Source organism: Vanellus vanellus (genome assembly GCF_965231255.1).
Source record: "Vanellus vanellus genome assembly, chromosome: Z".
In the NCBI taxonomy this organism is placed as follows: Eukaryota; Metazoa; Chordata; class Aves; order Charadriiformes; family Charadriidae; genus Vanellus; species Vanellus vanellus.
In genome coordinates this window covers 50,080,875-50,105,500 of record NC_138908.1, presented here as the reverse complement: position 1 = coordinate 50,105,500, position 24,626 = coordinate 50,080,875, and the positions used below count along the sequence as shown (strand labels likewise).

Genomic DNA, 24,626 nt, shown 5'->3' with positions numbered 1-24,626 from the left:
TGAACTTTCTTGAAAACTCTTGTACTCATAAACTTTAAAAATCTGTCTGCATAAAAACTTGGTCGGTGAACTGAAACAGCGTCCTACAAGATTGAAAAAGGTCTCAAGTCATGTTTTCCATAAATAAATCACAAGTAAATTGTCAAGAAAGAAGCTGGACATCTCAGGTAAACTATATCATACATTTCAGGCATACTCAAAACAAGTGAACACTAACAAGTTTTTCCTTTTTAAAGGTTAATTCTCCAATAACTTTTCTTTAATTTATGAAATTTTGAGCTATGAATTATACGGCCATATTCACGTAAAATATTCCTAGCATTTGAAATGAGTATGTTTAGCACTATGTATATTTTTCAGTTACAGATTCATCAATGTTCTAGGTGGCCATTGTCTTGTGTAAGTTATAAGGACAAGCTGATCATTTCAGTTGATTTTGAAAGATCAGCAAGTAGAATCAGAGCATGTATTGGAAATGGACCTAAAAGATTTCAGCAACAGCCCAAACCACGTGGTGATGGTAGAATAGAAATATACCAGAGCTAGATCTTTCCTGGTCAACATAAATCAAAATTCCATTAGCTAAAATATCAGCAGTTAAAAAAATAGTAAAATCTACTTACTCCATCATAAACAAGAGCTTTCCAAGAATGTTCCAGCTTCTTCATTAACCTAAAAACAAAATAAGAATGGCTTTATAGAATTTCCACATTTGTAAGTAATTTCAGAAGAGTTTATTCAATAAAAACTCGAAATTAACTTACCTGTAAGATTGGAGAATATCAATGATACCCATAAATAGAAGTAGCTTTTCTCCTTTATGGCTTTTAGCTGGAATACCTCCCATTCTGAGAGAAACAACAAAAATGTAGTTAGATTATCTTTTAAGTCATCTCTGATCATCAGTTAGCTGGTGCACTATACTCACTTCAGACCCAAAGAAATGCGCACAGTAAAGCTAGATGCCAGTCAGTCAAATGTGGGTCACTTAGCAAACAACTATTTTAAACGGCAAACCTAAAGTAATTAAAAACCCTAAAGATCCAGTGGTAAATATGCATTTAAACCCAAGTATTTTAGGATAACTTTTAGATAGAATTGGAAATATTTAGATGATATGAAAATTGGAAAAAAAGTACGCAACAGTTTATTACTAAGGAAAATAATTTTGTCTAGGTAAAGGAGAATTTTGTCACTTTATTGATCACATGTAACAAAACTCTAAAGAGCCTGCATATTAATCCAAGTCTGAAAAGGTTGTTTTGTATACTTTTCATTAAAAATTACAGATGCGCTTTTTCTAAATTTCTTTACAGATAGTTAGCGACAGAAAAAGTAACACTCTCAAGCTGAGAAGCCTGGTTGCCTGGATGTCCACTTGGTTCAGAGTATTTACTCAGTCATGACCTTAAAGAACAAGGTGCTCATCCTAAGACCCTCTCTTCCTACTCCACCACCTAGAAAAAAGGGTCCATTCTTTTTACAACCAGAAACCGAAATCCAATTTTCAGTCTGTCACCTTCTGTTGACATTGATGGACCACTACAAAACCAGTGTACACTCCAGATCAATTAACCAGTCAGACATTCACAAGTGTAAAGTGGTTTACACAACTACGTTCTGCCAGCTCTTCCTGGAAGCTATGACTGTAAATTCAATCCAGTACAAGCAGCAGTTACTGCTACTGGGTATCCATTCTTACCCTCATGCTTGTATGGCCTTATAATGGTCAGCAGAAGAGTGGCCTAGGGGTCTTTTTTGTAAGACCTAGGATTATTTTCATCCACCTCAGTGAGGTCTGCCACACCACCAGTTATGTCAGTACAAGTGAGGAGATAGTGCAAGGGGCCATGGAAGGACTCAACTGCTTCAGCAGGCTTTCAGCAATGGTATCACACTGCTCAGTATCCAAGCAGCACTATGTTAGCTCAAGTGATGTGGGAGCCCAGGGTGGGTTTCCATATATAATAACCACAGGGACTTTCTTGGATGGCCTATATGCATTTTAGCTTTTAGTTAAAAACCAAAACCAAACCAAAACTGAGCACCCCACAAAACTGCCAGTGCAACACCTCTGCCACCATACATACACCATGTTCTCTGTGAATGTGTGTAATGCTGTAAAAACTGAGTGAAATTAATCTCTAATTTATATTCTAGAGCTCTGAACATCTGGAAACTCTCTCTAAATGCTAAATATCATAATTCTCCCATTTGTTTGCTGTAAGTTTAAGCAAATGTTCCTATATCATCAATTGTATTTACCTAGACAGCTCCCTTTAGAACCAGAAGAGAAAATCCTTAATTTTGAAATGAAACCCTCATTATAATGAAGGACTGATTATATAAAATGAGAATGGTCAACATAATGCTCTCACTAACACTGTACATATTTCAAAAGAAACAGAATAACTATTGTTTATATACTTAAATTTCTACTGCAGTTTTTGCTAGATAGTAAAATAAGAGCAAAGCAGCACTTCTTAATCTCAGGAAATATCATGCATGGGTATGACTATGCTTCAGTCGTTGATGACACAGTTCTACGTATTCAGTATATTATTTTGAGATGAAAATAACCACTGTAGGAACATCCATTTCAATATTAATAAATAGTTTTTGCTTTTGGCTCATCAGGCTGCTTCCAGTTAAAATTAGATTATACCTGGGACTCTTGTAATAGCTGTCTCATAATATCTCCTTTATAAATGAATGCACTTGTGCATACATAAGTCACTCTGAACTAACTAAATTTGCTACCATGTATTTAAAGATGATCAATCTATTAATCAACATTTTAATTTCCTGCTCTGCAGTAAATCTTGATGATCCAACTTTTGAAAAAAAAAAAAAAAAAAAAAAAATCCTGAAATGCAGTGTACTCTTAAATGTTTTGCTTCTTAATACCAAGTGGCAAAGAGTGAAGATATGAAGAAACAGAATGTGCCAATTTTAATAGTAACATTAAGAGCAGGTTATAGCACTTACGTGTTTGTTGTCTCTGCAGTGACAGAGTCCCCTGACTTCCCAGGTCCCTGTATAGACTCCATGGCTGTAGAATAGAGAACTTTCTGCCCTCCAGGACGTTTTGCGTCCGATGTGTTCTGGGAACACTCTCCCTCTTTTTCCTTCATGTTGCTGTTCAGTATGTGGATTCCAAGTAGCAGACTGTAATCCATGATCTTAAAACTTTCTAGAACCTATTAACAAAGAAGAAATGGCTGTACTGAAACCAAAAAAGGCTATACACGATATAACACAGCAGCATTTTGAAAACCTAAGTAAAAATAGGCCTTCAAAGCACAAATTTCTCTTATTAGGAAAATACGTGAAATTATAATTAAACAAAAATCTTTTACTACCTCACATAAGTCAAAGTGCTAGTTATCTAATTAGCTCAATGCTGTTGTTGTAAGTGGGAAAGAAAGATGCATAGCTGAAATGTAGCCTGATGTTATTTTGTAGTCAAGGAAGATATGTCAAGTCAGCACCCTTTTTTATTTATAGCAAATAATCAATTAATAGTTCCACCACATACTTATGAACTATAGACATTTTTTAAGTCACCTCTGATGCATGTTCCAGACTTTACTGAGCATTTTTGCCTAGACTACTCTCTACCTCCCCTCCACCTCCTGTTTATAACTGAGAAAGCATTCTTGGAGAACTTTCAAATGTAAAAAAAAGCATTTGCTACTACCCTGTCATTAACAGCTGGTGGGATTTGGGTAAAAATCATACATCTCTCTTTATTAAGATAAATAGAGTCTATCTGAACTGCAAAGGCAGTTTTATTTCTGAAGCGTGACTTAATCCACCAACCCCCTCTTCTAGCTCTACAAACTATTTTTGCCTCTGTCTGTAGGTGAGTTCCATTTCTCCTTTCATGTAGTACTGTCATAAGTTTCTAGCCAGTTACATCATTATGAAGTCTGGCATACTGCCATTAAAAGGAAATAGAGTTCAACTCAATATGCAAATGTGAACTAAAACAAGCTGTGATCACATCTAGTAACATAACCAAACTGTTAGCAGACAGCAACCGTGTTAAATAGCTCATATGACAGCAGCGCTCACTGGAGGGACAAAACCCAGTAGCAACCAGGAAGGACATGTTGTACCACTCACCTCTCCTTTACCTCATGCAGCTCAGCAACTATTAGTGACACGTTCTGGCACACAATGCCCTAAGATAATGGTGTAATTTTTGGCATGGAATCAAGAGGCAATAGTACATCTTTTCATGTGAACAAGAACAAAATGTGATTTTGCAGAGATGACAAATAAAGAGCAGTACTCCAGGTATGTCATTTTGATGAAGACTATCAAAGTATAAATATTTTTACACAAAACACTGAGATGGTTTGTGAACTACAAACTGAGATTTGTTGGCAATCACCAGGAAGAGGCTAGTGGTCTGCAAAACTGAGGAGGAAAAGGGAATCTACTACTTAACACATCCACAGAGATAATTATAACTCCAATGTCCAAGTATATAGGCAAAGAGGTATGAAAGCTCTGTTTCACTCCATCTGTATTTTTTATGTAGTCAATATCTTAAGTAGAAGCCAAATGCAGAATACAGATGAATTGTTTTCAATCTCTGGCATTTATCTTTCATGAGGTACATGGTGTCTTAATTTTAGCACTGTTGTAAGCATTTAAAGTGAAGAAACAAAGCATAACATACTGTAGTCTTAAGTGTAGAAAGGCATAGCCTCGTTGTGATTTCCAGACACAAAGGAGGAGTTTAGAAGACATGGTAGGTTTGATCTTGCTCAGAGTAATCCTGCACAGGGGTGGGTTAGTTAAAATGAAAGAAGAAAAAGGCTGCTAACATATGGCCCTCAGTACTCCACAACATCCTCTGAGGACAGAATTCACGGAGTTTCAGGATACAATAAGAAAGAATATTCTAAATTACCATACAACAAGATAATGAAATTTTATTGTGCATTGTGTGGGAACGTTGGTGGCTAATAACTTCCTGGTTTACGATCATGAATTGCAAAAATAGTAGAGCTAATGGGTACAAAGGCACAGACACTTGGTGCTAAATAAGTTCTAGAATTTTCCTTACTGCTTATTTACTGCTACCCTTTAATCAGACTTTCTCAAAAAGAAATTTCTATATAACGTATTCATTAAAAATAATTAGTCAGTGGATGTTTGCTGCCAAATACTGAAAGTATTCTGGGTAGCTGAAAAAAAACCCCAAACTCAATTCGTCCTCTATAAAAATACTTACCTTAGTAGTACAGCCAGCAACACTGTTTATGCAAAGCCAGATTAGAGCAGATATTCAGGCTTGGAACTTGCCACTTTTATTTTACAGTTATAAACATAACTGCTGACAGTTCTGCCTTCAACCTATTCTTTACTGCCTTTTGACTTAGATTACATTAGACTATGATTTAACTGCACTAATTACATAACCTACATCTAGGACTGTATGTAGCCTCTTGGAAGGCTGTGATATAATGTGCTTCTTCTTCCACAGGGACCTTTTATGTGATAAAATTCATCTGACTGCATCAATTCACCCCTGTCACTTAAACCCACACTACTTGTATTATACAATGGACTAAAAATCTGACTATTTATGACTTTGTTCTAGAATTATTGAAAAACATCATAAAAACAAGTAGCTATTTTGTTATTTCAGCTCATTATGAAATTGAAACACCTGCACATCCAATGGATTAACTGCAGTACGTATTCTTACAAACAGCACACAGCATATGAACTCTTAGCCCTTGTCCCCCAGACACCTTAATCATGGTCCTACACAGAGGCAGGATTGCCCAGTCTACAAAGTGTCTTCAGGTTATCATAATATGATCTGACCCTCTGACTGCCTACTGGTTTGATATACAGTTCTGATTACCTCCCTTAGAAATTTGATAACCAAACCAGCCACTACTTATGCAAATACACCTCTTTTGACCAGATCTAAGCCTGTTTTATTCCCCTGTTTGTTTCTAAGGAAAATTCTGGTAAGAAATAATTAACCAGAATAACAAGGAAGAATCTCAAACATTAGTATTCAACAAAAACTTAGTTCACGTCAAATTCTTCAGTCAGTATTAAGACAGAAATTCTACTTCAGTCAGTGGGAATTCCAGCTGAATATATCTGAAGGGTTCTCACATATGTATCATCGTTAATATTTAAAATAGCAATTCATGATTATTTTTAAATGTAAACATGTAAGTAACATTTTATGCACACAGTTGTACAAATTAATCTGTTTTGCCATGGAAAAGTTACAGAATGTAGCACACCAAGCTATTTCTGAACATGCAGCATCCTATTGAGAACACAAAAAGGCTTAAGCCTCTTCCTGGGTCGAGGGTTGCTTGCAAGCAGCTTTGATGATTTTAGATGAACTGCTTTTGAGAAGCAGCAGCAAGTTTTTGCTGCGAAGGTACTAAAATGAGATCCTAATGTAGTAAGAAGAACGCCAAGAGCAATAAAGAAGGATTTCAGGGCCTTGGGGCGACTAGTTAAGGGATCGGGAGCCCAAGTCTTGTTTTCTTCTGTCCCTCCTGTTGCAGGGAACGATGAGGGGGTTAACAGAAAGAGTCAGCAGGTCAATCACTGGCTCTGAACTTGGTGCCACAGACAGGTTTTTGGGTTCTTCGATCATGGCCTGATCTACAGAACACCAGGCCTGCTGGCAGCAGATGGGAAAAGCCTGTCTCGCAGGGGGAAAATGGTTCTTGGGGCAGAGTTAGCAGGGCTCATTGGGAGAGCTTTAAACTAGATTTGAAGGAGGATGGGCGTGTAACTGGGCTTGCTAGAGAGGTGCCTGGGCATAGTAGCTCAGCAACTGTGGGGCTGAGTGCTAGTACTTTTGAGAGTCAGAAGGCCCACCACTCCTCAAGGGCAAAAACTACACACTCATTGGCTTTTCTGAAATGCCTGTACACCAACGCATGTAGCATGGGGAATAAACAGGAGGAGTTAGAGATCTGTGTGCGGTCACAGGACCATGATCTCATTGCAATTACTGAGACGTGGTGGGATGGCTCACATGACTGGAACACTGTCATGGAGGGCTATGTTCTCTTTAGGAAAGATAGGCCGGCGAGGCGAGGTGGTGGAGTTGCTCTTTATGTGAGAGAGCAACTGGAATGTATTGAGCTCTCCCTGGGAGCAGATGAAGAGCAAGTTGAGAGCTTGTGGGTAAGGATCAAGGGGCAGGGTAATATGAGAGACACTGTTGTGGGTGTCTATTACAGGCCACCTGATCAGGATGGGGTAGTTGATGAGGCCTTCTACAGACAGATGAAAATCGCCTCACAATCACAGGCCTTGATTCTCATGGGGGACTTCAACTACCCTGATATCTGCTGGGAAGGCCACACAGCTAGGCATGTACAGTCCAGGAGGTTCCTCCACTGCAACTTTGACAACTTTTTGACTCAGGTGGTGGAGGAGCCTACAAGGAAAGGTGCTCTACTGGACCTGGTACTGACAAACAAAGAGGGACTGGTGGAGGATGTAAAGGTTGGGGGCAGACTGGGCTGCAGTGATCATGAGAAGATAGAATTCAGGATTAAGCGTAGTATAGACAAAATGACAAGTAGAGTTGAAACCTTAAACTTCAGGAGGGCTAACTTTGATCGTTTCAAGGAGTTGCTTGGAGAAATCCCATGGGAGAGGGCTCTAGAGGGTAAGGGGGCTCAAGAGAGCTGGCTGCTATATAAGCGTCACTTCCTCCAAGCTCAGGATCAGTGCATCCCAAAGAGAAAGAAATCAGGCAAGGGAAGAAGGAGACCTGCATGGCTGAGCAGGGACCTTCTGAAAAAGCTCAGGTGGAAGAAGGGAGTTTACAATAGGTGGAAGAAGGGGCTGACTGCTTGGGAGGAATACAAGAATGCTGTCAGGGTATGCAGGGAGGAAACAAGGAAAGCCAAGGCAGCCTTGGAATTGAACCTGGCGAGGGATGTCAAGGCCAACAGGAAGAGTTTCTTTAAGTATATAGGAGACAAAAGGAAAACTAGGGAAAATGTGGGCCCGCGTGTTGAACGAGACCGGTGCCGTGGTGACAGATGATGCAGAGAAGGCGGAGTTGCTAAATGCATTCTTTGCTTCTGTATTCACTGTTCGGACCAGTCCTCGGGAAACTCAGACTTTGCAGGTAACAGAGAAAGTCTGGAGGGAGCAAGACTTTCCTTTGGTTGACGAGGAGCAAGTTAGAGATCAGTTAGATAAACTGGATAACCACAAATCCATGGGGCCTGATGGGATGCACCCTCGAGTGCTGAGGGAGCTAGGGGAAGTCATTGCTGGGCCGCTCTCCATCATCTTTGAAAGGTCCTGGAGGACAGGTGAGGTGCCTGAGGACTGGAGGATAGCTAATGTCACTCCAGTCTTCAAAAAGGGCAAGAAGGATGACCCGGGAAACTACAGGCCGGTCAGCCTCACCTCCATCCCTGGAAAGATGATGGAACAGCTTGTGCTGGGTATCATCTCAAAGCACCTGGATGAAAAGAAGGTTATCAGAAGTAGTCAACATGGATTCACTAAGGGGAAGTCATGTCTGACTAATCTGATAGCATTCTATGATGAAGTGACTAGATGGGTGGATGAGGGGAGGGCAGGGGATGTTGTTTACCTTGACTTTGGCACGGCTTTCGACACTGTCTCCCACATCATCCTCACATGCAAGCTTAGGAAGTGCGGGCTAGATGAATGGACAGTGGGGTGGATTGAGAACTGGCTGACAGATAGAGCTCAGAGGGTTGTGGTTAGTGGTGCAGAGTCTAGTTGGAGGTCAGTAACAAGTGGTGTCCCTCAAGGGTCAGTACTGGGTCCAGTCCTGTTCAATATATTCATCGATGATCTGGATGAAGGGATAGAGTGTACCCTCAGCAAGTTTGCTAATCACACTAAACTGGGAGGAGTGGCTGACACGCCAGAAGGCTGTGCTGCTTTACAGCGTGACCTGGACAGGCTGGAGAGTTGGGCAGGGAGGAACCTAATGAAATTCAACAAGGGTAAATGTAGGGTACTGCATCTGGGGAGGAGTAACCCCACGCATCAGTACAGGTTGGGGGCTGACCTCCTGGAGAGCAGCTCTGTGGAAAGGGACCTGGGAGTCCTGGTGGACAACAGGATGACCATGAGCCAGCAATGTGCCCTGGCGGCCAAGAGGGCCAATGGCATCCTGGGGTGCATCAAAAAGAGTGTGGCCAGCAGGTCGAGGGAGGTCATCCTCCCCCTCTACTCTGCCCTGGTGAGGCCGCATCTGGAGTACTGCGTCCAGTTCTGGGCTCCCCACTTCAAGAAAGACAGGGATCTGCTGGAGAGGGTCCAGCAAAGGGCTACGAAGATGATTAGGGGATTAGAACATCTTTCATACGAGGAAAGGCTGAGGAACTTGGGTCTCTTTAGTCTAGAGAAAAGAAGAATGCTTTCAAATACTTAAAGGGAGGATGTCAGACGGATGGGAGGAGTCTTTTTTCAGTGGTGCCCATTGATAGGATGAGGGGTAATGGGCACAAGCTTGAACATAGGAAGTTCCATCTTAACATGAGGAGGAACTTCTTCACTTTGAGGGTAGTGGAGCACTGGAACAGGCTGCCCTGAGAGGTTGTGGAGTCTCCCACTCTGGAAACATTCAAAACCCGCCTGGATGCTGTCCTGTGCAACCTGTTGTAGGTGACCCTGCTCTGGCAGGAGGGTTGGACTAGATGATCTCCAGAGGTCCCTTCCAACCCTGACTATTCTGTGATTCTGTGATCTAAGGAAAAAAAAAACAAGTCACAGTTTTAAAGGGCTATATTCATAGCAAAAAGAGAAAGCCCTGTAAAAAAACCCGATGTCATCCACGGGAGATCACTAGAAATTGACATTAACTCCCAGAAATACACTCCTCCTGTAGTAAAAGTGAGAGAAATTAAATCTTTACTCATGCAACCACTCTGAAATGCACTTTGCCAGCAAAATGGCACTGAGAGGTTTCAGCAAGACTTCTTGTTTGTTAGTATGCAGCATGATTAAGTGTTGTATTTGATAATGACAAGTGAACGTTCAGTTCATTAACTCCACATTAAATTGTTCATCCTGCTTGTATTTATATATGTCTTTTTCACTAGCTACACAGTTTCTGTCAACACGATGTTGTCACTTGGTCACCACGGCTGGCTGTTAGCTGCTCTGACAACTTCCAGATGGCAAGCGTCACTCAACCCCTTCTAGCCTTAAGCAATATTTTGCTTTCATACCACATAAAAACTCCAGTGAAACGGCATCACAAAGTACATTGTTTTGGAACATGAAAAATAACTCCCTGAATCAGATTTTCTTTTCTCAGAGCTCATCAGCTGTTAAAGCATTCTGTGAATCATCTTAGACATGGTTACACTCAACTATCTCAGCCAGTGACTAATACAGCAAAGCAAGTATTCCTGCCATGGAATTTCATTTTTATTTTAGATGCAGTCAGCCCAAGCTATGTACTGTCTGACAGAGAAATCTGCGCTTGTGTTGCTAAACCTGCAAAACTCAAGTCAGCAGGTCATTTTCATAAACAAACCAAGGAAAATGCTACTAAAAAAAAAAAAAAGTTTCACAAGCTTATGAAAAGCAAAAACTTAAAAGCACAACCGTGCAACCAAACACTTCCTCTCCTACAAGCATTTTGGAAAAGGGACATAGGAACTAACATAACAGAAAGAAGACCAGTATTACACTGAATCAATAATTACTCTCACAACATATGTAGATAGATAACAATCTCACAAAATAAAGGACTATCTCACAAAACAAGCATTCCTTCAAAACAAGTGCGCACATGTCAAATGCCTAGTGATGGGTCTGGTTAGAAACAATCTATCCCAAGAAAATAAATCACCAACCCCCCCTCCCTGCCCCCAAAAGCGTATGCGGAGTCACTTCCCATTTCAACAGTCTGGTTTCTGAGTTCCAAAGTAGAAGTAAAGAGAAATTTGGAATTTCAATTGATACTACAGGAGTGAAAACATAAAGATACAAGAGATCTGCATTATCATTCCATGCCCATTTTCCTCAAACTACCATTTCTGACAAAGAGAGCCTTTATCTAAGATTAGCACATTCTCCATCTCCATGCCATACCATCTATTATTTCTGCCCTATACTGCAGTTCAATACTCCTTCAAGTTGTGCCAATGCTACTGTTCGTAAGGAGGTGCTGTAGAATGGGTCACCAAAATCATATCAGTGAAAGAATAATCTGTGTAGACACTCTGAGGTAGGAAAAAAGACAGGAAAACCAACAAAACCCCCAGTACTAAAGGTTTTGAAAAATACAGGAATAAATTTGATCATACAAGGTCACTGTCACAGTTGCTTCAGCACAAAACAGATATGTGTTCATGCCATAAAGCTTGAGATTTTTGCAGCAACTGGCTAAAACAGCAGTGATGACAATAATACCCAGACCTGAAACTTGTGAGATGTGACTCTCTTGGTCTTCAACTTTGAATTTCCATGTCTTTACAGGCTTTTTTGTTAGTCAGGCCATTAATGCCACTTTAAAAATGTGATTTCCTTAGAAAAGTCCATAATGTTCTCTGCTAATATGGTAAAGGAACGCTGCAGACTCTAAAATGCCATTCAATTCCCACTAGTGAAAACATTTTGAAATTATTTTGTTCTTAAAAACCCCATGACCACAATTGCATTAATTGTCTTTGCTTCGGTAAAAGATATTTTGCAATACAGGTATCAATATATTTATTGTTCTAATGTTAACTTACAAATGCAAAATGGGTAAACACATACGTTTGATTAGAACATTACTCAACACTTGCATGAAATTCTTATAAATGTGGAGAGCACCCCTAACGAACTACGCCTTTTGCTTTTCCAGCAACGGGATTATTTCCAACCATTGCAACTGAATGTCTAAAAAAGGAAAAAAGCAAAGTAGAAACCGTTAACAGTATTGCATCAAACTAAATAAAAATAATCCTGGTAAAGTGCAACCTTTGAATAAATAGGCTCAATTTCCATTTAAAATTATCAGAAGGGAAATCCCATAATACAAAAAGCTGAATTCTGTTGTTTGGTTTCTAATTCTACTTAGAAGTCTTAGCAGCAATGCATTTTGTCCTTCATGTCTTGAAAAACTTTAAGCAATGAGAAAGAAAAAAAACCCCAGTACTTGAACTCCTAGTCTGACCACCAGATAAAAAATGGTATTCAGAAACTTTAATCATACAGATAGTGTGGAGATATTAGCTAAATAATCCTGACAGTATTCTTATGATGCATCTAATCATTCTCCTAATTTTCTAATGCAAAAATACACTACAAAAATTAAGTCTTCTGCCACAGAGGGAACAGCACTGAGTCAATCTTCATCTGTCAGGAAAGGTTTTGGTTTCCTCATCTGCAGTAAGACATGCCTTAAAGAAAGAAGTGAAGGAAACAGTAAAGGTGATTTGAATCTCACTTCTTAGTAATAGCTATATCTACAGAGAGAAGAAGAAACTTATTTTTTCCACCTTCACGAATTTGGAAGAGATATCCCCAGCAAGAAATCAGAAAACAGGCATACTTTGCCTACTTATAGGTCATGAGCACTTCAACTGATAGCTTGAAAAATACTCTTCCTATTGAGAAAGAAAATCTAGTTAGTTACTGCAAGGCAAAATTTCTTAGTTTTACAGTGAGTTGCCTTGTCTGTTTGTGTAAAACAACATTTGTTAATAGTTTTAAATATGACAGGTGTCGCAGGATCCCTAAAGTCACCAAGTTAACTGAGAAGAACTAGTTTTGAGTTTATAGGCCAGCTCTTAAATATGCTTCATTAAGAAAAAAGTCATCCTTAAGTAACAAATGAAGATCACTAGTGCCCGTATAAAGTCTGGCTCACTTTTCCCCCACTTTTTAAAAATATTTGGGGAATAATTCTTAACTTCAGTTTTTGAAATATCATGTCTTCGCAATTTCAGTAGGGAATTTTATCCCAAATTTCAGGATAAATAAATACTGCTTGATTTGCATAGACAGTTTTTTTCATTTCCAGTATTTATATACATGAAAAAGTGTAATGCAAGAGGAGGGAGAAATACTGCAAATTTACCACTGATTGACAAAAAGATATTATCTGAGTGCATACAGGTAAACATCTTACTAAGCAGGCATTAACAGCAAAATAAAGAGCAAGAGGAATAACACTTTTTTTTTTTCCATTTGCCCAGTTAATAACTGCATTCACATGCACTCCTCCTTTCAGCCCTTTTCAATTTTTTTTTTCTCTTGGATTCAGCAGCAGATGGAAAGGGAAAAACACAACCAGGCTATTTTTAATAGAATACCCCAAATTCCTGCATATGACTAGTTGACATTCAAGAACATACTGTAACTGTGTAAGCAAGTGAAGTAAAGATTTACAAATACAGAATCCTGTGATTATCTATTGTCCTGAAATTCACGTTTCTTTTTTCAAGTTATATTAACATGCTTTGTTACATAATTAGATGAGAAACAGTTTGTAGAGTAATATATCTGTATAACCATGACATTGTCCGTTTTAAAAGGGATTTCCTTTTTCTTTCCTTCTTTTAATAAACAGTTACTGGTTCTTCTGTACTTTAAGGGATTACAGTGAATATATTAACAGTGTTTTCATAATTAAACAACTGGACCATATTCTGACGAGATGTGCTGGTGTACCTTCCTACAGTAATTTTTGACATGTACTTCTATAAAAAGCTATCTTTATTTTTAACACAGATTAACCAAAAGACAAACTTTGTTACTTGTGTGTTTGGACTTGTACAAGAGAATAGGTGTCTTCCCCATGCTTTCCGCCCAGAACAGAGGTAATTTGTATTTATTGAACTGCTTAGGAGCTCCAGTAAAGATCAAGTAAGTAATAATGGATGCCTAGCTTTACTTTTATTCCATGTCAACTATGAAAAATAGAACATTATTATTAATTCACTTCTACCTTTTCTCATATAGAGTTGGGCTAACGTTATTTGTACCTAACACATCACTTACTACCACAGCTTATCCATTGCCCCACATAAGTATTCCTCAACACAGAAACAATTTCTGCAGGAATAGGTGTTTGTAACAAAACACAACAGCAGCTAAGTTTGACAGGGAGCTTAATCTTCTGCATCCTTAAGGAAAAAAAAAGAAAATCCCAAATGCACTTTTTAACTGTCTTTAATATCTTTACTGACTCTGTTTTCACTTAGTACTTGCTTATGTGCCATATGAGCAGAACAGTTTCTGTTAGTATTTATAAGACTAATTTTATTTGGAAATTAGAGAATCTGCTCTATTCTTTAATAATTTATAATTTTATACAATGATCAGAGTAGTTAACAGCATGATTACCAAAAATAAATCACAGCTATTGAAACTACCTTCCAATACTCTCAGGATTTAACCATTATACAAAATACAGGCATATTGGCTTTACAAATTAAAGCACTCTGAAGTGTATAAGGCTTCAAAGCAAAGACATTTAGGAAAGCTATTCAGGCGAGTGAAATTATTTATTTTTAGTACCGTTTGCCTGTAGTGCGTCCCTGTCTCGCCCCCCCACTGCCACCCCCCCCAGTAACTATGATAGTGCCCTCCTAGCAAGTATAGGTGTAATAAGTCTCAGCAATAGTCTGGAATTTGAAAGATAGTTCAAATTTTTAATTGTGTGCATTGTATGTATGATAAACTCAGGAATAGTACATCTTTAGGAACATTGTAATGGTACACTCCTTTGTTTAGCTAAGGTGCAAAAGTGCAAAATAATCTGTGAGCATAGATTTCAGACTCTGTCACCTTGAGTGTGAACATAACAAGCAGGGGACACAGGAACTGGAGAAAGCTATCAATCCGTGGTACTTGGGTACATGGTTTAGAAGTAGTTTTGTCAGGTTAGATTAATGGTCGGACTTGATGATCTTAAAGGTCCCTTCCAACCTCAACAATTCTATGATTCCATGCAGTGTTCCTGTACCTGTCCTAAAGTAGAAAATCTGGAGTGGCTACTGGAGGCACCAGCCCATGACAGATCGCCACAAGTCAGTCCACTACATCCTCTAACCAAGTAGACCTCAGTGCTGGGGAAGGTTATGGAGCAAATCATCTTGAGTGACATCACACAGCACATACAGGACAACCAGGTGATCAGGACCAGTCAGCATGGCTTCATGAAAGGCAGGTCCTGCTTGACTAACCTGATCTCCCTCTATGACAAGGTGACCCGCTTAGTGGATGAGGGAAAGGCTGCGGATGTTGTTTACCTGGACTTTAGTAAAGCCTTTGACACGACTTCACTCAGCATACTCCTAGAGAAACTGGCTGCTCATGGCTTGGATGGGCATACACTTCACTGGGTGAAAAACTGACTGGATGGCCGGGCCCAAAGGGTGGTGGTGAATGGAGTTAAATCCAGTCGGTGGCCGGTCACAAGAGGTGCTCCCCAGAGCGCAGTACTGGAGCCAATTCTATTTAATACCTTTATCAACGATCTGGATGAGGGAATCGAGTGCACCCTTACAGTAAGTTTGCAGACAAGACCAAGTTGGATGGGAGTGTTCATCTGCTTGAGGGTAGAAAGGCTGTACAGAGGGGGCTGGACTGATGGGCCAAGGTCACTGGTATGACATTTAACAAAGCCAAGTGCTGGGTCCTGCACTTGGGTCACAACAACCCTGTGCAGCGCTACAGGCTTGGGAAAGAGCAGTTGGAAAGCTGCCACGGCAGAAAAGGATCTGGAGGTGTTGGCTGACAGCTGGCTGAATGTGAACTGGCAGTATGCCCAGGCGGCCAAGAAGGCCAATAGCATTCTGGTTTGTATCAGAAACAGTGTGGCCAGCAAGACTTAGGGAGGTGATCATCCCCCTGTACTTGCCACTGGTGAGACCACATCTTGAATACTGCGTTCAGTTCTGGGTCCCTCACTCCAAGAAAGACATTGAGGTGCTGGAGTGTGTCCAAAGAAGAGCAATGAAGCTGGTGAAGGGTCTAGAGAACAAGTCCCGTGAGGAGCAGCTAAGGGAACTGGGGTTGTTTAGCCTGCAGAAAAGGAGGCTGAAGGGAGACCCTATCACTCTCTACAACTACCTGAAAGGAGGCTGTAGTGAGGTGGGGGTCAGTCTCTTCTCCCAAGTAGCAAGTGATAGAATGAGAGGAAATGGCCTCAAGTTGCACCAGAGGAGGTTTAGATTGGATATTAGGAAAAATTTCTTCACCGGAAGGGTTGTCAAGCATTGTAACAGGCCGCCCAGGGAAGTGGTTGAGGCACCATCCCTGGAGGTATATAAAAGACGTAGATGTGGTAAAGGATATTGGTTAGTGGTGGAATTGGCAGTGCTAGGTTAATGGTTGGACTCGATGATCTTAAAGGTCTTCTCCAACATAAATGAGTCTATGATTCTATTCTATTCTACCTTTCCCTGGGGAGGGAGCTCTATGTCAGCTGATGAGACGTATCAGGAGGCCAGCTCAGCTAAGCAAGAAAGCCACAGCAGAGCATGAATGTGAAAAGGCAGCATACAGGTTGGGGAAGGACAGACAAGCCACAAAGCAGGAACTGAGAAACACTGCCTGGGCACGTAAGAATGGCAATTATTGTCAAAGAAGGCAAAGTTCAGATAGAGTGGAGACTTGCAAGGGATGTAAAGGGCACAAAGGAGAGCTGCTATTGCTTTATTAGTGGTAAAAGACTGACCAAGGAGAATGTGGGCACATTGCTGAATGGGGCAGATGGTACAGAGACAGCAGACACAGATCACAGCAGGTCCCCACCACCTTCTTTGTCGTCAACAGGACGTTCTGCCAGGCCTCTGCATTCAGTGATGGCTGTTAAGGATGAGAGGGGCTACCAGCTGGGGATGCTTATATCAAAGAAGCAGGAAAAAAAACCATTGCTTATTGATTGTGATTGCAAACATTAACAATGAAAATATAATCCAAATTTAAGCAATACAGAAGAAAATTTCTTAGTCATGAAATATTGGCAAGATCAAAAATTTCCTTTCTTTAATACATTTTTAATTCCAGTGCCTACACTAACTTTCTCACTTGGGAGTAAAAGGAAAAAGAGATGACAAGTTTTGAAGCCCTAAAAATCTAGGTCAGTTATCACGCACACTAAATAGCCATCCAAATACCATATGGGCAGAAAAAAGCAGTGGCAAAGCTAATGTCCTTTTCCCAAAATGGATGGAATATTTCTATTCCTTCTAAAGGCACTACAAGGCAGGTAGTCAGATCCATCCTCATTTGTTGAGCAAATTCAGCTACATAAAAGATAACAGTGTCTGCTCCCTTTGTTTTACAACAGAGGGTAAGACTTATTTGAATAGAAAAAAAAGGTCAGTCTAATTTTTTTTATATACATGTAGCATTCAGTGTGTGTATAGACACACAGACACATATTATACTGTAGTGTATATATTTGTATTTATGTATACATGCTGATTATTTAGAGATAATTTTCTTCTTTTCTTTTAATAATATTAAGATTTAGCTGGGCCTTTAAGGACTCCAGACTAATTTCAGAGTTTTTAATCTGAAGCTGATGTTTAGTTCAGCACTCAGTAACACATAGCAAGAATTTACCCATTCTTTCAAAGAACCAGTAGGTGTCCCTTTTATATGTAACAACTACATGATTGGTTCTAGTTTTTACTTCTCAGTCCAGTTCCCTCTTTTAGACTTTATTATTTCTATACAACAGAACTCCCAGGCTTTGGCTGGGTAAGTAACCTTTGACAAGTGGGAGGATGCAAGGCATCCAGATTGTCCTGGTTTGAGCAACACAGGTCTAATTTCTAATATTTGGGAAGACAGCGCTTTTAGAAGACTCTGTGTCTGAACCTGTGAAAATATTTACTTTATTGACAGCTATAGTGTGTGGGTTTCCAGGTCTCAGTGTTTTCGAGCTCGCCAGGTGCAGGGATGAGGAAGAGCGAGAACTGGGCACTTGACCCAAGCTGCCCAACAGGATTATTTCATGCCATGAACGTCACTTTCAATATAAATTAGAAAGTTTGCTGCGAAGTGCTCTCTCTCCCTTGATGGCTGCCATCCAGAGAACTTCTTGCCCCGGTGCCAGACCCCTACAGACACCACACCTGTACAGACCCTGCCGGCCCCCACGACATGCATCATACTTGTGCAGACCCTGCCGGCCCTCTCTACATACACCATACCTGCGTGGACCCTGCTGGCCCCTGTGACATATATCATACCTGCACAGACCCCATCAGCCCCTGTGAAAGACACTGATCCTATCCAGACCCTGCTGCCTCCCACAACAGGACCCACAGCTGCAACAACTGCTAGACCTACTCCAACCTTGGTGATGGATGATGCAGCTGACCTACAATCAGTGACAGTATCAGTCAACCCTGTAGGTAAGAGGAAATATGCAATAGGACCAGACAGCAATGGTCAATGGTCATATCACACAATGAAGTAACAGAGGAAACTACTCCGTCATTATCCCTAAGTGAGCTGCAAGACATACATAAGGATTACAGCCGTCAGGAAGGCAAGCGATTACTTGGCTACTCCGATGCTGGGATGCTGGAGCCAATAGTTTGGACTTAGATGGTAGAGAAGCCAAGCGGTTGAGACCATTGGCTGGAGAATTGGGTATTGACAGGGCTCTTGGAAGACCACCACAATCCCTCACCCTCTGGAGGCAACTCCTGTTAAGCATGAGGAGCAGGTATCCCTATAGGGATGATATTCCATACCACACATCAAGTGGATAACTACTCAGAGAGGTGTTAAGAATCTGAGGGACATAGCTGTGTAGATGATTTTTACCAATTTGGACAAACTGCAGACACCATTAGATCTGGATGCACTCAAAATTACAAGACCCATTTGGCACAAGGGGGTACTCAGCACACCAGCAGCGTATGCTAATTTTGCTAGAAAGAGGATGAGGCACTGATGGTGGTTGATATGGATGCTCGAAAGCAGCATTATGCACATAATGTTCTTTCTGTCTCACAGGCCGACGTCTCAGCATTGGACAACTCATGTGACAAGGCTGGTGTCTCAGTTGAGGAAAAAACATTTGACAAATCTGCGATAGTGCGTGGCAATATATTGGATGAATGGTTAGACAACGTCCCTCTGCAGGTTGACGTGTCAGCCATAGAAAAATCATCTGAAAAATCTAGGCGACAGCTTGATGAGATGTTGAAGAAACTACAGTGTTTCTCTGCAGGCTGATGTCTCAGCTGTGAGAAAAGCACCTTATAACTCCGAAGCATTGTTATGTAGAGTGCTCAACAAAATATCCCAGCTGGTAAATAGTGTGGATTCTCAACCTGTACTGACCAGTGTTTCGGCCATTAAGGAAAAATGCTTTCCTAAAAAACATATTTGAGAGAAACAATACACACCTCGATACATTCTGTGGGCTACCCTGCATGACTGGGGGGAAAACATGAGGAACTGGGATGGAAAACCTACTTTGGCTTTACGGACACACATATGCGAGTTGCGGAATAAAACACCCCCAAGTGGGGGTTCTTTCAGAAGAAGTGCTGCTCCAGTTTGCAGTAGACAGTCCCCCAGAAGGCACAGATGGGCTTCAGAGCCTGATTTATGATGTGGAGTAAGTGGGTAGCACTAATTACTCAGTGAGCTCAAACAGAGAAGCCTAAGTGTCTAGGAATTTTGGACATGATCATGGATTGGCCACAAGGCACAGATTCTGGAAGGTCCCCAGAGGAGAGGGTGGTGTGTGCTGAGGAGGCCCCACCATATAATCAACTATCAGCAAATGAGAGGTTATATGCCCTGTGTACTGATGGATCTTGTTGTACTGAAGGAAACCAGCGAAGGTGGAAAGCTGCCTTGCGGAGTCCTACTCGACGAGTCGCAGAAACGGCTGAGGGAGTGGGTGAGTCGAGTCAGTTTGCAGAAGTGAAAGCCATCCAGCTGGCTTTAGATATTGCTGAGAGAGAAAAGTGGCTGGTGCTTTATCTCTATACCAACTCATGGATGGTAGCACATGCCTTGTGCGGATAGTTAAAGCCATGGAAGAAGAGCAACCGGCAGTACAAAGGTAAACCCATTTGGGCTGCTGACTTGTGGCAAGATACTGCTGCTTGATTAGAAAAGCTGTCTGTGAAGATACGTCACGTAGACCATAGAACAGAATCATAGAATTGTCTTCGTTGGAAAGGACCCTTAAGATCATCAAGTCCAAGCATCAACCTAACACTGCCAAGTCCACCACTAAACCATCTCCCTAAGCACCATGTCCACCCATCTTTTAAATAGCTCCAGGGTTGGCAACTCCACCACTTCCCTGAGCAGCCTGTTCCAATGCTTGACAACCTTTCAGTGAAGAACATTTTCCTAATATCCAACCTAAACCTCCCCTGGCACAACTTGAGGCATTTCTTCTCATCTTGTTACTTGGGAGAAGAAACTGACACCCACCTCACTACAACCTCCTTTCAGGTAGTTGTAGAGAGCGATAAGGTCTCCCTTCAGCCTCCTTTTCTGCAGGCTAAACAACCCCAGTTCCCTTAGCTGCTCCTCATGGGACTTGCTCTCCAGACCCCTCACCAGCTTCGTTGCCCTTCTCTGGCCATGCTCCAGCACCTCAATGTCTTTCTTGGAGTGAGGGACCCAAAACTGAACACAGTACTTGAGGTGCGGCACCACCAGTGGCAAGTACAGGGGGATGATCACTTTCCTAGTCTGGCTCACCACGCTGTTCCTGATACAAGCCAGGATGCCATTGGCCTTCTTGGCCACCTGGCCACACGGCTGGCTCATATTCAGCCAGGTGTTTTTGAGCTTGCCAGGTGCAGGGATGAGGAGAAGCGAGACCCAGGCACTTGACCCAAGCTGCCCAACAGGATTATTTAACAACACGAAAGTCACTTTCAATATAAATTAGAAAGTATGCTGCGAAGTGCTCACTCTCCCTTGATGGCTGCCATCCTGAGAACTTCTTGCCCTGGTGCTGGACCCCTGAGGCCTTCCCTTCCTCCTGAAGCCACAGCATTTGTAGTGGCCCATGTTTACTGTACACTGCCTGGGATTGCACAGCTTTCTACTGATATAATTGGCTGAGTATAATCTTTGCACATTCTGTATTGGTATCAGGATCAATATTGGTTCTTTAGTGCTATTAGTGTTAATTATCTAATCTTATTCTATTAAAGCTGTTTATATTTCAACCCCCGGGTCTCCTCGTTTTTTCCTGATTCCCCTTTCTGGGTGGGGAAGGGTCATCGGGTGATTTAATGATTGTCTAAACCACAATAAATTGTTATGGGTTTCTCAAACCATAACACAAATCCCCAGATGTGACATACTGGTGCATTCTGCATTATCACCCATGGCAGGAGCTCAGGAAACGCTCACTACAAGAGGCTACAGAAAGAACAATGTGTGGTGTTAGATAAATGTCTTGCACTGAATATGCAGCTGAACATTAGGTCACCCAGCTTCACAAACCAAGTACAAGGAATTGTAGACTTCTGTGATAATTAAACAAAAAGTACTATTCATGTGCAATAAAAGCTTTCCATCTTGCACCACAGGTGGCAGTGAACAACAAACTCTGACGTTCACGATGCCTCTTATGTGTGATGAGTTCAGTCTACCCTACTTCTGCTGTTTTATTATGACACTCTTAGGATTCCCCTCTGTCCTAGTTTGACACTCTCAGAGAAAGCCAGTCTTTTCTTTCCACAACCCCTGTGAATCTTATGAAACTTCGAAAGACCTGGATAATTCCTTTTTCCTACTTTATATTTTCTTACCTTTGCTGGCATTTTACAACAATTCTCCCTATCCACAAGAGGCACTGATTTCATTCACCAGGGTCCTCTCAAAGGACAATGGCAGGTATCTTTCTCTGCCATGAAAACGTTATGTGGACATTAAGCACTACCTTTCAGCTAAGGAAGAAATTATTTCGCTCCAGAACTAAGATTTCAGCCACTAGATAAGCCTCCTCCATTCAGTTTCCCAGCTCTTTGTAACTGACAAAGAAGCAGACTTACCCAAGCAGGACTGAACTTGCAGCTCTACATAAAGTCTATCATGTGTAACTATGGTACCACAGGGCTATTTATTGTGCCTCAGAAAAAAAAACAAAACCAAACATTAAATCTCCAAATTAATTGAATGCAAGAGCAACAATAAAAAAAACCCTCTACCGGACTACTTTCCTACATTAATCTGTACTTCCACAGATGGATCAGTGTAATCCTGGATGTACAGACAAACAGGGGGACAGCCCTGTAGAAAGGGATCTGGGGCTTGTGCTGGATGGTAAGCTCAATGAGTCAGCAATGTGCCCTGGTGGCAAAAATGGCTAACCGTATCCTGGGGTGCATATAGCCAACTAGTTGAAAGAAGTGACTGTCCCACTATGCTCAGCACTGGTGCAGCCTCACCTCAAGTACTGTGTGCAGTATAAGGGAAGATACAAATATATTAGAATGTGTCCAAAGGAGGGCCACAAAGACAGGCATGACTTGTGAGAGTGGATAAAGATATTAGGTTTGTTCAGCTTAGAAAGGAGACTGCAGGGTGATCTCATTGCTGTCTACAGCTTCCTCATGAGAGGGCCAGAAAGGGTGGCGCTGATCTCTGGTGCCTGGTGATAGGATTCAATGGAATGGCTTAAAGCTGCATCAGGGAAGTTCAGACTGGATATTAGGAAAAAGCTCTTCAGTGAGAGGGTGGTCAACCACTGGAAGAAGTTCACCACGGAAGTGGTCATGGTCTCAAGGCTGTTGGTGTTGAAGAAGTATTTGGACAACACTTTTAAATGTATGGTTTAATGTTTAGATTGTGCTGTGTGGAGTCAGGAGTTGGACTTGATGACCATTGTGGATCCCTTCCAGCTCAGTATATTCCATTCTGTGATTCTATGATCCCATGATCTCAGATCCCAACAGCTTAACTAAAATACAGGCTTCATCATTGCTTTGACATCCATGTTTTTTCCTAATTAAATTTCATGGAAAAGGAATGGAGGTTAAACAACATACACAGCCACATCTGTTTTGCTGAGGTAAATCTAGAACAGACGTGAACACAAAAGTTTTAAAGAGTTAATAATTTTTACTCACTCGACAATCCCGCTGTAGTGTTTTCATCAGTGCGCTGTGTGTTTCAGAGTCAAAATACAACCCTTCATGCATATCTTGCAAAAAATCCAAGTCTTTGAATGTAGGGTTGGACTTCTCTCTCTCTTTTCTTGATGCTCTCCGTTTGTATGTGGAACCTTTCAAGTCATATGTGAAATGCATTTTCAAGGCTCGTGGCAAAACATTGTTCATTACAATAATTCTAATATTAATGCCTCCTGACTGAACGCAGTACAGCCCATAAAATTTGGGTAGAAGCGTCCTTGGATTCTGGTTCAGATTCTAAAAGAAAAGAGATATTGTTAAATATGTTTAGTTTCAATAAACTTCCATGCTTAAGGTTTTTTTAATACCAAAGGACATGAACAAACATCAAGAAGACTGTGCCCGTTTTCCTATTCAGTATAGTTTCTTTGACCAGTTGATTTTCTTTGTGGGTCTGTATTTCAGAAAGGTAGCATAAACACTGCCTTTTTGCCAGGAACTTATACAGGCCAAGAGCAGAGCAGTAACTGCATTTATGCCAGGTTTCTCTTTCTCACATCCCATGAAAGAGCAGGTTAGGCCAAATCTAAAAGCATCCTAAAGGTTTAATTTATTTATTCTGACCTGAACAACCTTTGCTGGAAGGAGTTTGGGTCATATGTAGTTCTCACTACCTTGAGTTGGATTCTGAAAAACAGAACCTCTGTCTCCATGAGGCTTTTCACACTGAGGGTTAGTGCAAAATGACCAGGTTGTCTCCACAGGAGTGTGAGTTCATAACAGAACCATGATTGATCATCAGAACAGAAAAGTGTGAAATAATCCAAATTCCACAACAGGCAAAAAATTAACTAGGAGAGGATAAGAAAGGTGGGAGAGAAAATTCTCCTTCTGAGTACAACTACTTTCGGTTTTCGGAATGAAAAAGCAAGAAGGGGAAAAACTGCTTCAAGTCTTAGACAATTATTAAGTCACAATATACCACTATGGGAAGAAAGTAATTTCACAGGAAATAATCACAGTGATTAAAGTTTTACACTTTGGAAACCCTTGCATATGGTAGCAGTGAGAATGAAGTTTGCAGAAACAAAGCAAAGGGGCCTTATATTTTCTTGTAATGACTCAAACTTATGCTGAGCTAATTGTCATGGTTAGAAACAACAATAAAAAAAGCACCTGCCACCATTGCTTTTTTTGATGCTGTCAGTGCATATTTTTTTTTTAAACAAACACTGAATCCATGTTACTTTGGTGTAATAATGACAATATTCCTCATTTTTAGTACAAGTGAGATGGCAACTTTTCAAGTGTTTACTTAAGAAAGCAAAGAAAGAAAAGTCAGTCACAGGTCTAATACTCTGAACTCCTGCATACCACTCAGAAGAACCTCTGTTCATATATGTATGAGAGGCTTTTGTAAAAAAGAAAAGAGAATTAAGTTCTACTTACTTTGGATCAATGGTTTCCCTTTCTGATGACTGACATGCATGAAATACAATCAACTTAGCATTAGCCCTCAAAAAGCTCCATTTAAAA

General features: G+C 40.9%; 1 protein-coding gene across 1 annotated transcript in view; it reads right to left on the bottom strand.

The window, feature by feature from the left end:
• PIP5K1B (phosphatidylinositol-4-phosphate 5-kinase type 1 beta) overlaps positions 1-24,626 on the bottom strand; it is a 118,382-nt gene that overhangs the window by 28,200 nt on the left and 65,556 nt on the right. The window contains exons 7-11 of the mRNA XM_082497910.1: positions 23,088-23,387; positions 2,989-3,200; positions 765-848; positions 624-672; positions 1-83 (exon numbers count right to left, since the gene is read on the bottom strand). The exon at positions 1-83 is cut by the window's left edge and continues 2 nt beyond it. Of these exons, the coding sequence (XP_082354036.1) occupies positions 1-83; positions 624-672; positions 765-848; positions 2,989-3,200; positions 23,088-23,387 (728 nt within the window). The remainder of the gene's footprint in view (positions 84-623; positions 673-764; positions 849-2,988; positions 3,201-23,087; positions 23,388-24,626) is intronic.